Here is a 15182-nt window from a genome sequence, read left to right as displayed (position 1 = left end):
TTCGGAGTATTTGATAATCTTATCTACTAATCTACATATGATCACTGGTTCAATTCGACTCAGCCTAAGCCCTACACAACTATTTGGATTTGCCCCAAATACAACCCACTCTAAACTGGTCTACTTAGTTTATGGGTTGTGGATTGAACTCCCTCCTTAGTCCCAACACACAAAACTGGTTCGAACTCACAACTTTGCTAGTAAAAAACTGCTAAACTTTGCAAGTAGAATACAATTATATAGCGGTGCTTTATTGCATAATTTACTTAATAGATTTAACTTCATTCTTTTATTAAGTACTCATACAACAAATCTAAACATTGGATGGATCAAAATTCTGTTTCATTTTTCTTTACTTGCATTTGATACTGTAATTTAAAAAAAAAAAAAAAAAAAAAAAAAAAAAAAAAAAAAAAAAAAAAAAAAAAAAGGAAGCAGAACCATTAATGATACTTCGTACAAAATGAACAAAGGTAAAACCAAGAAAAATGTTACAAAGCACAATAAGTTAGCAGCAACACTGGGATGACCTATAATTTGACGCCATAAGTTAGCAGCAACAATGGGGGTGACCTCATAATTTGACGCCAAACGTGATGGCAGATTCTGATACCAAAGGCAAAAGCTCGAGGAACCACTAGGTGAAGCTGTTAGCAACTCGTCTGTCTTTCTCTAAGCAATCCTGCTCCAACTTTAAGTCCAATCACGATTGAAGAGATAATCTTGAAGTTACATATATTTCCTAGTCTTCCTTGTCACCTGATCTTTGTGCTTCACTGCTATCAGGTCTCAAAGGCTGTGCACTAGCATTATCTTCATCTTCTTTACCAAGAGTTTGTATTATCATCATGACAGCTACCAGGAAAACAATGAGGAAAACTAATTTGAGGCCAATCATGGAATTCAGGAACTGCATGAATGATGGGCCACTAATCTTTTTTGATACTGTCCTTCCTTCTTTATATCCTTCGAGAAAGTGTGTTATGGCGGAACCCTGATCATCATCACCGATACTCTCTGAATCAATTACCTGGACAGAAAAGGATTAGGTGTTAGGATTTCTGCACTCTTACATCACCCGAATCCAAAATCTATAATAACAAGAATAGTAAGTCTCACTAATTGTCCCGCAAACTAAGTAAATGTAACTATGTAAGCTTGCAACCAAGCCATTAATAGTGTTTATAATAGCTATTATTGCTGTTATATTTTGAGAAGCATGACATTTATTTATTTATTATTATTTTTTTTTTATTATTTTTTTTTTTTTTTGAGAAGCATGATCTTTGCAAAGGCTAGATGCAGATAAGGGAGATTATACGATAACTTACATTGAAATACTCCTCATTTCCATCCCAAACAACCATTTTTGGAAATTTAGTTTTTTTACTGATCTCAAATGTCTCAACGAAGTCCGGAAACTGCTGAAGACCAGCATAAGCAAATAAATAATCACGATTAGCAGAAGCAGCAGCCTTCAATAACTTTACAAGCTGTTTCGTTTTATCATCATTCTCATCCTCCACAAAAGTCAAAACAATTTTCCTATCTTCATCTCTCAACAACTTCAATGCGTCAGAATTTATAGGCAAACACAAGGGCAATACATTTTGCTTAATGAACTCCTCCATGAATTGATCTGCACATGATAAACAGGTCAACTAAGCATTTTCTTGATATGTACACATTAAAGTTCACATCTGTTAGTTCCAAAACTCCACGTTTACACATAGCAAGAAAGCAAACCTTTTTTTTTTTCTTTTTCTTTTCCCCTAAAATGCAAATTGCAAATTGTAGAAGTAAGACAAAGGGACCTGATGCTAATGGAACCAAACAAATAAACAATACAACTACAACACCTTCACCTATAGAGTAAACTCTTTTAAATATTTTTTTTTTACTAGCCTATAATCCCAATTCCTAAACACTGCACGCTATAAAGACTGTAACAAAAGAAAAGGGATGGAAAATGGATCTGAAAGGTGCTCAACCAAAATCACAGATCAGGCATTAAATCAGTCACTGATGTGCAAATCCAACAATTTTCACAGATCAATCACTGATGTGCAATTCCAACAATTTTCAGCAATTTTGCTCCTGTTTCCATGGTCTTATTTAAAGCAAGGGATATTGCCAACAAAAATAAAAAGATTTGGTCAATTTGATGATCTGAATAAGAACCTACCGTCAAAAGGCCCATAGAATATGTTTTTCTCATCGTAAGCTGGATGGAGAGACACTAGAGCTGGTACTTTGTCAAAATCATACGATTCCATAACACTATCTGAAAAATCCTTTGCCACTGAAAACCATGCCTGTTTCTTGTATTTGATGGCAAACTTGGATATGACAGACTCATCCATTCCAAAGCCGACATAGATGGGAAAATGAGAACCAGCTTCTTCAACAAAGTTACTAATAGCAGTGTCTGAATCGAGAATAGATACATCCGGAGCAACAAATTTCTTTAAAAAACGGACAAGTAAATCAGCCTTCCTCGGTCCATTATAATCAACAGGAACACCATGCATGAAGAGCTTCAGAGTTGGAAAGCCACTGAATAACAATGAAAAGCAGAATTATTACTAACCAAATAAATCACCTTAATAAATTAATTATGCAAGATTAGCTGGAGTAACTTATCCCAGAAATATTCACTGACAGATCCAGAGCAGAGAATTAAACACAGTTTTTGGACGGAATAGTAATATACAACTTGCAATTGCATATTGTAAAGTTGTAAACGGTACAATAAGCCCTACTAAATTCAAAAATTACATAAGGTGTTCATCTGAAAAAGACCAATTACATACTCAATCTCATATTTATCACCAACACGTCTGTACTTGTCAGCATCAATTTTAGCAATCACAATGGGCTTCTCCAGTCCAGCAAGGGCAGCAGCTGCTGCATCCAACTGCATATAAAATTCAGAAACATGAATATCTTTGGTTTAAGTGATCAACTTCTGTTTTCATAATAGTATTAATTGGGTACGAGTACATGACAAAATTGAATATGTTAGAATTATTATCACAGATTAAGAATCAAATTGTAGATTTATTTGTTATTTGGGGCAAGCTGGGGGTGGACAAACAGAAGAATTGAAGAAAGGTGCATCTACTCACCTAGTGTTATACTCCGTAAATTATAATGCGAAATTGCAAACATACAGATTTTTTCCACAGATTACTCTTCTTAAAGTTCAAAATGATTCTCATTCAAATCGAATTGATCGATTAGTATTAAAAAGTGTATATATTCTATTTCTATATGATCCATTTATCCCCTCCATACAGATATACAAGTTCCCTTATTGATTTTACCCATGATCAAGGATATGACATAATTCTAATATAAAACCATAATAAAATTTGAAGTTTCCATTCCAACATTCTCCGGTCCCTATCACTTATATAGAATAAGAATATCTTGAAAAGTCCAATCAATTTAAATAGCTAATTAATCTAACTAGTTAATTAACATTCACAATTTTGATCTAGGCATCCTAAATCATTATTCATCACTACTACTTCGGTATAGTAGGATAGCTTTCTTAAGCATAAGTAGAATCATGTCACTTGCAATCGTTGCACTATTCGAATTTACGACATCAGCACAAAACTCTACCAAACTCAAAGGGAAACAGAAAACATTAGAAATTGCTAATATATAACAATTGGTAGCATGAACAATTCAAGCAACAAATCGTATCGCCTCGAAACAAACTACTGATACACAAATTTGAAGATTGATAAAGATTATCTCAAATAGACAGAACCTCTGCTCCTAATAGATCTCAACTACACTCAAATCAGACATGTATAATCGACATTTTGCATCAAATTCAGTAAAAGAAAAACACAATAATAAAAAGTAAAAACTTTTCGCCAATTATCCACAAAATTATACTCGATATCAAACAGAAAAAACCCTAATTATCAAAACACACTCAAAAAAACCAATTATAACTAAATTAAGAAAAATCAAGGAAATAATAGAGTACAATAAGAAGATCTAAAAAAGCAGAAAAACAATAGGAGAGAGAAGGAGGACCTCAGGAGAGAGACGCTTGCAGTGACCACACCAAGGGGCGTAGAAATCGACGAAGACATAATCGAAGGTTGAAATCGCAGAATCAAAGTTTGAATCGTCCAAATCAATCACTTTTCCATCAATGTCGAATTGCTGTTCTTCGGCGAAGATCGAGAGGAGAGAGAAAGAGATGATCGAGAAGATGACAAGTTGAACTGCTACTGATCGTATTCGCATGGCTGCTTCTTTTCGAACTGTTTGTGTTTGTGTTTGTTTTTCTGGAGTTTAAGTTCGCGGATTCTTGTTTTGTTTCCTTTACTCGGGTTTATGGATTTAAATATAATCCTCGGAAAAATAAATATTTTTAATGTCTCGTAATGGGTTAGAATGAGACCGTCTTATTAAAAGCTAATTTTGAGTATGTCGAGTATTAGTGTATGACTACTACTATTACTCGTATTACACGAGAATATAGAAAGTTTTTGCTAAATCGTAGATTAACAATTTTGGTACATATCTAAAATTTTAGAAAAAATAATTCTAAACTTACACAATTAAGAAATAAATATAACAAGAGAAAATACAAGAATTGTCCATATATGACCTAAACCTATTTGATCTAATTTTACAATTGAATAATTCCACATTGATTATTGACATTTGCCATATAACTAAAAGGGAAAATAATAATTAAAAAAAAAAAATAGTAGCACAAGATTTTTACTACGTAATATTGAAAATTTCATGTCTTACAAATGATCACCAATAATCTCTACAAGAGCAAGATCCATGTTTGAAATGATGGAATCTACTTCGATCCCTAACAACGATTTCACGGTCGAAAATCTTGGATATGAGCTTAATAGCAAGGTGGCAATCAGCACACACCCTTAGGTTCTTGATTATTGTTATTGGAGTTCCTGGCAAAGTATTAATGAGCATAAAAGCAATAGCAATCTTTTCACTGTGATATGTCAAGGCAGTCTCTTTTTCTTCCTCTTCAATGTCAGCTAGCACATGTACTGTGTGAGGCACATAGCCCTCCAATCTTAGGACCTTTGTGATCTCTCTTAACATCGCGTATATTTCTTTGTCCTGAGGATGAGATCGATCTCCCATAACAAACTCATGAACACGATTCCTCAACTCAACAAGGCTGAATCCCGGTGTTTTCCTAACTCCTTCCTCCACCATTTTGGCCCTCAGTTGCTGGACATCAGTCCAACGATGCTCGGATGCATAGAGATTCGAGAGAAGCACATAATCGCCACAATGCTTAGGGTCTAATTCTAAAAGTTTAGACCTTGCAGTTTGTGCAAGAGCTAGATGCCCATGCAGTGAGCATGCACCTAATAATGTCCTCCAAATAACAGCATTTGGTTGCATTGGCATGTCTTTAATGAATTCATACGCTTCTTTCACCTTTCCTGCTCTACCAAGTAGATCAACCATACAACCATAATGCTCAATCCTCGGCGTAATTCCATACTTGTCTTTCATCTGATTGAAATAATCAAATCCTTTATCCACCATTCCACAGTGACTACAAGCATACAAGACTCCAACTAAGGTGATATCAGTTGGTGCCAGTTCTTGCACTTCCATCTCCTCGAAAAGCCGAATTGCTTCACTTCCAAACCCATTCACAGCTAACCCAACAATCAAAGACGTCCAAGATACCACACTTCTTTCTCTCATCTCATCGAAAACCATTTCTGCTTCCCTAATTCTCCCACATTTTGCATAAAAATCTAAAAGCGCGTTCACTGCGTGTAAATTCTCAATCAAGCCAACCTTAAACATGTAAACATGTACTCTCCTACCCAATGCCAATGCACCAAGCTCGGCACAAGCACATAACAAGCTCACCATTGTAAACCCATCAGGTTCAACACCTTTCAAGGTCATCTGCCTAAAAAAATCCAGAACTTCATGAGGCTTACCATTCAAAGCAAACCCATTTATCACAGAATTCCAAGTCACAAGATTTCTAACAGGCATTTTATCAAACACCTTGTATGCACTATCAGGGTATTCACAAGTAGCATACAAATGCACCAACCCATTTTGCACAAAAACTAAAGAATCAAACCCAGTTTTAATTACAACACAATGCACCTTTTCCCCCAACTTCAAATCCAATAACTTAGAAATTGCCTTCAATAAAAAAGGATAAGTATGTGTATCAGGCTCAACAAGATGAACTGCTCTCATCTGGGTATACAAATCAATGGCTGGTTTAGGGTTTTCACTGAAAGCATAACCTCTAATCATGGTATTCCAGGTGAAAATATTAGGGGTTTGAATTTGGGAGAAGATTTTCTGGGCATAATCCATGGATTTGGAAAGAGAAACAGAGAAGAAGATTAGGTGTTTTGCAAGAAGAGGGTTGTTTAATGGAACACCGTGTTTGATAGAAAAAGCATGAATTTGTTTGAGTTTGGGATTGGAAGAAGCAGATGATTGCAAAAGTGCAATGCATTGTTTGAGAATGAAAGGTTTTGGGTTTTCTGGGATGAATTTTTGTGTGCAGTAGAAAAACAGAGAGATGGGTTTGTGTAGTAAATTGAAAGAAAATGGTGAAAGATTTGGTTTGAAGTGCATAACTTGGTCATAATGGAGATGAAAGCCACAAACTAATCAAAATACTATAACACTAAATCATCGTGGAATAGCACTATGTCTTTAACTCGAATATTTATATGAAACGGAGGGAGTACTTAATTAAATGTAGACAATCGAGATTTCATGAGGAGGTTGCACAGTAATGCAGCGAAATTATGCATCAATGGCGAAATACAAGTAATTACTAGTAACAGTAGCCAGCAGATTAATGAAATGGTTGTGCATTTTCTTATCAATCATTGATTCAGTTCATAACAATTTGGTACTTGTGCTTTGTATACGAAGTATGAATGACTTATAAACTTAATTAGATGGATTTTGGTAGTTATAACGAGATGGTTGTATCATACACCAGAGATTGCTAAGCACATTGTTATTCCTATTAGTTTTCAAATTCTGTGCAAGTACATGTTCATACTATATGAACTTAATGTTTGTAAATGTTTTCTATGTTCGTAACTTTGCAGTAATTGCTCATGATTTTTGAAATACTACGTATATGTTCAACTAACTGTCGGATTAATCCGTTATCTACCAACCGGAACCATTACATACTGATACAAATCATGGTCTTGAGTGTGGGACATAATTTTCAATTCTTATTAAAATTAATCACTCATTAATATAAGCTAAACAATAAAATAAAATTAAAAAAAAAATGCCAAATCTACAACTTTTTTTCCTCTACAATTTCGATTAATTCATTACCACATAGCAAAAAAAATAGTTAGGGTAGCTATAAATCATTTTAAGGTTCAAAGCACTGTACAAACATCCATACAAATTTGGCATCATTTTTGTGTTAATCACAAAATCTTTTCATCGAAGCCACCCCGTCATAAAAAAAGGGAAAGAAAAACTCTTCAAACTCTGTAACTTCAGCGGACCAACTCTGCATGATCGTTGACAATGAAAGATGAAAGAGTGAAAGACTGATATGTCTGATAGCAAGGCTCCACCAAGTCTAGCAATGTTATCCTACATCATTCCGAGCGTTAGTACTTCAAGATTGCGAAGCATACTTACTCTTAAATAAGACACCTATGTCTCAAAAATGCAGAAAAAACAATTGCTTAGACATTATCGTCCATCCTTGCACGTTTTGCACCTGCTTCCCTAAGCCACTCTTGGCATTCATCTGCAGTTCCAGTAGGATGGGCAAGTTGCCATTCAATAACCTTTTGTTGCTGGAGATAACAAAGGAAAATAAATTAGGGGCAAGTATCTCAAAGAAAACCAGTATTATACCAGGAGATGAATGTCTCACCCATTCTTTCACATTTGGTCCAGCTTTGAGGTTTAAGATACTCATAATGTCCTTTCCATTGACTAATGGCTTTGCCTCCCAAATATTTTCCAGATCTGCACAATCAAACATTTCAGACACCATAATTGTGCATAAGTCGTATAAATTTATATCTCTGTTAAAAGAAAGAAAGGAAAAAAAAAAAGGATTGCAAAACTCCAGAGATGCAGATAGTCAAGAGGCAAATCTATGGATTGAAATAAAAAGTTCATAGCAATGAGTTTGTTGCAAACAGCTAGCAATCACAACAGTAAAATTTCAATGATTAGTAAGATTCTTACCTAGTTTCAAAATAACATCCTTCACCTGCTTAAACAAAGCTCTATTCTTCTCCAACTTCAAGTCCTCAGCTAATGACTCACATAAATCACCATTAGGATATAATAACGTGGATACAAGCAATGCAACTGGCCAAAAGTCTTTGATTTCTCGGAGAAGCAAGCCTGGGAGAGCAGAACAGATAATACATTTAAGAGATTTCTGTCCATGTAATAGATTTTGCAACAAGTCTCAACTGTCACAGAAAGACCAGAACCAACTATCCTACAGCCTTGTTCAGTTTATTCACCACCTTCAGGAATAAAAGCAAACATCCCTTTTCTTACCCAGCTCCTAAAATTATACTACAGAAAACAGATACAACCAGGGGTAACTCTTGGATTTTGGGGGAAAATAAAAACAAAATGAAGAGGAAAAAATAAAACCTGCTAATATCCGTAATTTCAGTGTCTCAGGGACATCAATAAGGATTTTCCCACAGTGAGCTTCAGCATGTTGCACATCCTTTTCAGACGTAATACAAGAAATTAATGGAATAAATTTCTCGGCTGCACGGTGTACACTTATAACCTAATAAGGGAAGAAAATTATCATATCATAAGGAGGTCGCCCAGAAAGCAAAGTAACAAAGCCTTAACAATATCATGAGCCCCAAGGAATCAGAACTAACTGTTTCAGCATCCTTAGATTTAAGTTTGAGAGAATTTCGAAAAATGAAATCAACCACAGGGACCTGCAAAACCAGGGGAAAAAAACAGTAAACTACAGGCATGAAGATGACAAATCATCAGCTTTTGATCACTTGACAGTTGACAACACAGTCCAATAATATAATTTATAAGCATGAAATATATCTTTACATGATAATTTCTGATGATATATTATCATAAGCCGATATAACCAAATTTCCACCTATCCAAATATTTACTTTTCAGTTGAGCATAATTTTCAGGAAAAAAAATAGTACTAACAAGTAATATTAAGGGTAAAATCATAAACTGAACATTAACATCTAAGAAAGCAAAACAAGCATTAAGTATGACAAAAGAGCCTTTTAACAGGTAAAAAATCTTTCATCACCTCTTGAGAACAGCATAGAACTGGGTGTTATGAACAAAGGGGGCAGGGATGCTAATTAACTAAAGGCTACCTTTTTCTTCTTATTATCTCTGTACACCATGCTCCTTAGTGGAAGAAATAAAGCAGAATATAAGCACAACCGCCTCTGTTCATCCTGAAATTATTAAGACATAACAATTCAAACCAAAATCACCACCATCCTAACAACACACAAGAAATGCATGCAGCCTTCAAATATATGTATATTGTTACAACAAATAAACTGTTCTTCAAGATCAGCTTTCAGAAAATTGTTTAGTAAGGTTAAAGCCTAAAACAACATAGAATAAAAGTTATGGTAATTTGGTCTGATTTAATCTCTTCCTTAAATATTGCATGTGAGGTCTATGGTAAGATAACTTTTGGAGGTGTTTTCATTCATCCTGAGAGAGAGAGAGCTTCTGGCAAGGCAAAAATTTGCCAGAATGGGAAATCAGGATTTCAGGTTATCAATGATTGTGCTGTGCTTTCATTAACATGGCCAATTAAATCTTTAAATGTCCCTCCTAATACTTTAATTAGAAAGTCAAGCTCCACCATTCCTTCCAAATCATTATATTGTATAAGTTGCTATAATTCACTCGACCACGAGATAGGCCAAAATGATATCTATTACTAGTATAATACAAAAGGAAACATTAATAATCAAAAACAGAGGATTTACATCACATAAGCATGAAAGAGATGTGATAAATGTAAACTGACATTTAAGTTAAGAGATTCCAGTGACTGAATAAGTCTCAGTGCTGTATCCATAAAAGCAAGACAGAACCTGTAGGCAAAGAGATGGTGAGCATACAACAACAACAACAAAGCTTTTGTTAATAATAATTTATTTATTTTAATAATAATAATATCAATATAATATAAGTAACCAAAAAAAAAAAAAATCATTCACGTCATTTTAATCATTTTATTTTGATTTCTAGTGCACGCCAATAATACATACCCTTTATTCAGCTTAATAATTTCATGTTGATGATTGAAGAAAATAAATACTTGAGAATTTATAAACATCCAAAGATAAGGATTCTAAAGGGAGACAACTGCACTAGCCACTAGCAAAGGGTTTTCAAGATAAATCAATTAAGATGTTGCCAATAACAACTTTTTTAAGTAACAAACAATATTGATGACAGTATCTCAGCCAGATTATGTGCTCTGGTAAATAGGAGCTGAAAGCTTCTAACGCTAATGAATTAACTTAGGATGAGGTTAGCGAAGTATAGAATGGATCAAACCTATCACATTCTTCTGGTAGTGAAGGCTCGACATTTGAAGGAACATTAAAAACAATCCAAAATAATTGCAAATCACGGATATAGGTCACGGCTTTAACAGGTTCATTTCCCCCAATCATGAGATCTACCTGCAAAACGCCAAAAATATATGAAAACATGAATTAGTTGATCAGAACAGGTGAAAGGAGCAACAGAAGGCCAAAGGACCATTCTGCATCAAGAAAAATATTTTTAAACATACTTCATGACCGATCCTTTCCCTGCTTATCTTCTCTTTGATGGCATCTCTAACTTCATCAGAAGCTGCAGCTTCCTTTAGTCCCTCATCTAGCACAAAAGAAAACCTTGCACCTAAAAGATGATCAAAACAATTAAAAATGATTACATGCAAGGACGAGATACGAGAGCATAAATATTAGAAGAAAGCAATCTGATCAGAGATACATACCAAAGCGGATAGCTCGAAGAACACGCAATGGGTCATCCAAAAATGTCTCCTTTGGGGGCAGAGGAGTGACTATTTTTCCTGACTTCAGATCTGTAATGCCTGCCATCAGAATAAGATGCAGCAAACAAAGTATCAGATAGATAGATGGTTAAAAGGGAGTATAATCTTCCTTAGAATATGTGAACCCCACAATTTATACATCCAAACTAACCTCTTCCAGTAAAATCTTCCACAGAATCAGAATTGATATTGTAGAACAAGCTGTCACATAAAAAAATGTCAATGTAAATAAAAAGAAATTTACAAGATCAAATTCTTATTGTAGACTTAGCATACAGGAATAAAGGATTTAAGAGACACGTATGAAGACATCAATTAAGATCAAGTTCTTCAGAGAATATATGCAATATTTGCTGACTACTGAATAGAAATTTACAAGCTATTACAACAAAAATTCCCCTTTAAATGAAAAGAAGTAAAATTGCATTTCAACGTAAATTATGTGAAGTTGTGAACAGTTCTGATAATGGTTCACATAATCACATCCTACAAAATGTCGAAGGTTAAAGATGAAGCAACATGTAATTATAATTTTTTTTAGATTGGATAGATATACTCTTCTCTTTCAAAATATTCCCAATGTCTCAGAAAGCCCAAGAGAACATACACCAAAGCATACTCAGTGAGAGGAAATGAAGATTCAACTTTTTGACCAAAGTAATTGTTCATTTTTCTTCCGTAATTTAACTTGAATAAAGAAAATTGAAGCAAAATATGAATTACCTGTTTATAGTCAAATCCCTCCTATACGCATCCTCTTCTGGGGTGCCAAATCTCTGTAATTTAAACCAAAGTCAATCAGAAACAACTACATTAGCCATCCATAACTGGCCAAACCTAAGCAACAAACTGGCTTACCAAGAGCTGCAGATCCACATTTATAGTTTTACCAATTGGCATGGTTCATTTATCTAACATTTTCCATCAATAATACTTTGAATACTGATGATAAAATGAGAAGGCCCGGAACCTGAACCTGGGTTTCTAGTCATTAACTACTGAACGGGACCATGGCCTGCCTCAGACCGGCTACAGTGAGGGCCATAATGCACCTGAACCAGTTGAGGCTAGCCCATGTCCACCTCAACCTTCCAGTAAAAATGTCATCTAATAGCATTATGGCATTACTATAACTCTCTAAAGGATAATGTTCAGTCGCTGGGACTTGGGAGGGGATGGAACAGAACTTGACCTTTCTACGACAATTTCATTAAAAAATTTCAAAAAATAAAAAGGCTTTGGATAAATCATGAAAAGGAGAATTAAAACGACATACAGGTCCAAGTAAGGTTTCATCCAAAGGGAGAAACAACACCTAGACATATGTGGTTACTTCCAACCACATACAAGTTCAAGTAAGGTTTCATCCAAAGGGAGAAACAACAACTCACAATTTAGAACAATTCAAATGATCATAGATGTATGAAGTCTAAATATAACCCCGCACAATCTCGCATGTGAGTTCCCTATGAGCTGAGCATATAGTTGAATGACCGGAAATATAGTCTCAATAAGTAGTATAACGATTTTCATTTACCATGGTAGGGATGCGGCTGTTTTCACAGTAATCTTCAGCCCTTAAATTTACAAAATCAATCCAAAGATCAAGAAGGCGCATCCTTGCAGTTTCCAAGTGTTTGGATTGATCAGGGTTACTGCAAAGAAAAGATCTTCATCGATTCACATACACACACATGTAACAGTGAATATACAGCAAGTATTTTGAACTATTGACCATGTATCACAAGTTTACAAATAAGAGGTAATTTCAGTAACTGCATTATAAGGTGGTGGCAAATTCAATAAATTTGGAACCTCAAATTAATTTACAAACAGAAACCAGTTCCAGGTATTTGGCTTACTCATAAAGGGAGGATTAGCATATATTCTCAAAGCCTTGAATAATATTTACTTGCTCCATACATATATCCCCTAATTTGAAACCATCACTTTTTAAGTTATAAGAATTATTATCTCTTCTCAAAACCAGTACTGCTGCACACCTACCTTATAAAGTAAGTAAGCATGGATTGCTTATCTTTCAATTTATGCAAAGATTGCTATTCCTGACAATAAAATTTTTACCTAAGAGTGAAGATAACTGTTGATAAATAGTTGAAATTATCTGACAAAGCTTGGTAAAGATTGTGCATCTTGCATATCTTGTAGAAAGAGAAAGGAGAAAAAGAAAAGGTTTGGACATGGTATGTATATACTACATCAGTATCACTTAGCATTCATCTTTTCAAAGTCCATTTACTAAAGAAAAATCCCCATGGAAGGAGTAAAATACATTGTACCAGCTAATAAGAAAGCAAAATTGAAGCAACAGAGAAAAATGCAAGAGGTATAAGGGAAAGCTAAGATGAAACTGAGGTCATATTGGGGGGAGGGGGGGAGAAACAGAGAGAGAGAACTGATACAGAAAAAAGATATCAAATGAGTGTATATGCACATACCATTGAATCACGCCAATTCCCTGAACATCTTCACCTGTCTTCAATAGGTACTCATTGATCTTTTCACAAAATTCTCTACCCAACATGTTATCAATAGCAACATCAATGTCATAACAATCTTTTCCTAGAAGCTGCATAAATAAATAAAAACAATTAAGTGAGAATCAATGCAAGTGAACAATATAGAGAATTAGAGACAGGATAATCTACTACCCTCCACATATGTTATATCCTACTTTGGCCATCACCTGTTTTTTTATGACCCGATTCCCGTTAACCTTCTGCAATGATATGCAGCTCAAGAATCATCCAGATTCACCAAATTTAACCCTCATAAACAAAAGAAAATCAAAGTAGGATCGAGAGAGCACAACAACACGATATGGCAGTCACTACAAATCTACTATTAATAAAGTTCACCAAGCAAATGTACTAGACTTGCTTGCCCTGATTTCATCAAAGATTAACAGGCTTACTTTCAGATGATCATCATGCCTACAAAGCATCCAAAATATACTCAATCTAAACTAAAATCCCTCCAAAATGAGCATACATTCAAATCAAAACTACCCCATTTGAGCCTTTTCCTTTCGTTCCCAATATATAAGATGCAAATTCACAGCCCTCAATCAAAATTAAAATTTTGCAACCCACTAATAAACTTCACAGCCCTCAATCAAAATCAATTCAATCAACCATACACCAATTGAACAGTTCTCCAAACATTCTCCAAGGGTTCTCAACCATTATATGGAAAACAAAGCATATAAATTAACATGCTTACTTCAATTTCACGAGTATTCCGAACAATATAAAAATTAACTCTTCAAAAATACCCATAAATATTTACCAAAAAACTCAACAAATTATTACACAATCATCAAATTATGAGCAAAATAACAGTTAATCTATCAAATATAAACAAAAAGTAGACCTTATCTCGGACCCAACCGCCAGCAACACGGAGCTGGGTGTCAAGATTGAAGTGATGAAGGACACCTTTAAGGCGTTGGAAAATGAGAGACTCCTTCTCAGTGAGATGAATTTGGTCTTTGACTTGGATTGGCAAGTGGGGTTCCGACGCCATGGTTGCTCTGCAACGTAGGGTTTTAGGAGGGTTCAACAGAAATGGAGTTTTCAGAGGAAGAAGAAGAAGAGGGTGATGGAGGAGAGAGAATGAATATTTTGGGTAGCTTATAAACCGGTTTGCACTTGGCGCCAGTACTCTCATCATTCTTTCTCCATTTTTGGCTTTCTGTGATTTCACTCCTTTTGTCTAAAATAGCCAAGCCTTTCACCAGTAGACCGTTTGATGTATACTGAAGATTAGTGCATTGTTTTATATTTAACCCTTGTTTGAGAATTTTTTGGACCCGATCCATCCTCGACCGATACTGAGTTTAATTACCGTCAGTTGATGAATATCATAAGGGAACACTTTAGAAAAATCCCTCCTAAAATTAATTTGGTGAAATTTAACTTCTGCGGTCATGCCTAAAAGTCTGAGAGCTAACCCTCTATCTCATCGAGAAAAAGTCTGAGAGCTAGCCCTCTATCTCATCGAGAGAGTGAGTGTACAGAATAGACCATTAAAACATAAACGTCTGTTG

The 15182-nt window shown here is 34.9% G+C and overlaps 3 protein-coding genes and 1 pseudogene across 4 annotated transcripts in view; all 4 read right to left on the bottom strand.

The window, feature by feature from the left end:
* Positions 1-13525, bottom strand: part of LOC145639768 (large ribosomal subunit protein bL21c-like) — a 108351-nt gene extending 94826 nt beyond the window's left edge. The window contains exon 1 of the mRNA XM_081691092.1: positions 13520-13525. The gene's annotated coding sequence lies outside the window, so the exon portion shown is untranslated. The remainder of the gene's footprint in view (positions 1-13519) is intronic.
* Positions 423-4357, bottom strand: LOC145639760 (protein disulfide-isomerase 5-2-like). Its single transcript, XM_081691084.1, has 5 exons — positions 4057-4357; positions 2814-2917; positions 2186-2556; positions 1332-1639; positions 423-1030 (listed from the first exon to the last, which is right to left on the bottom strand). Exons 1-5 carry the CDS (start codon positions 4270-4272, stop codon positions 743-745), a joined length of 1287 nt encoding a protein of 428 aa, XP_081547210.1. The 5' UTR covers positions 4273-4357; the 3' UTR covers positions 423-742.
* On the bottom strand, positions 4582-6687 carry LOC145638684 (pentatricopeptide repeat-containing protein At4g21065 pseudogene; annotated as a pseudogene).
* LOC145639767 (tRNA nucleotidyltransferase cca2-like) lies at positions 7286-14863 on the bottom strand. 2 transcript variants are annotated; one of them, XM_081691091.1, is made up of 16 exons: positions 14507-14863; positions 13573-13703; positions 12651-12768; positions 11837-11889; positions 11265-11314; positions 11054-11152; positions 10847-10956; positions 10606-10733; positions 10070-10136; positions 9396-9479; positions 8916-8978; positions 8671-8815; positions 8248-8409; positions 7928-8022; positions 7769-7847; positions 7286-7638 (listed from the first exon to the last, which is right to left on the bottom strand). In XM_081691091.1, exons 1-16 carry the CDS (start codon positions 14804-14806, stop codon positions 7634-7636), a joined length of 1689 nt encoding a protein of 562 aa, XP_081547217.1. In that variant the 5' UTR covers positions 14807-14863; the 3' UTR covers positions 7286-7633. The 2 variants fall into 2 exon arrangements, with proteins under 2 accessions (XP_081547217.1, XP_081547216.1); XM_081691090.1 differs by having other exon boundaries at positions 7286-7847; positions 14507-14862.
* Between the last annotated feature and the right edge of the window lie 319 nt (positions 14864-15182).

This window comes from Chenopodium album, chromosome 7 (genome assembly GCF_948465745.1).
Source record: "Chenopodium album chromosome 7, dcCheAlbu1.1, whole genome shotgun sequence".
Lineage (NCBI taxonomy): Eukaryota > Viridiplantae > Streptophyta > Magnoliopsida > Caryophyllales > Amaranthaceae > Chenopodium > Chenopodium album.
This window is presented reverse-complemented; position numbering and strand designations above follow the sequence as displayed.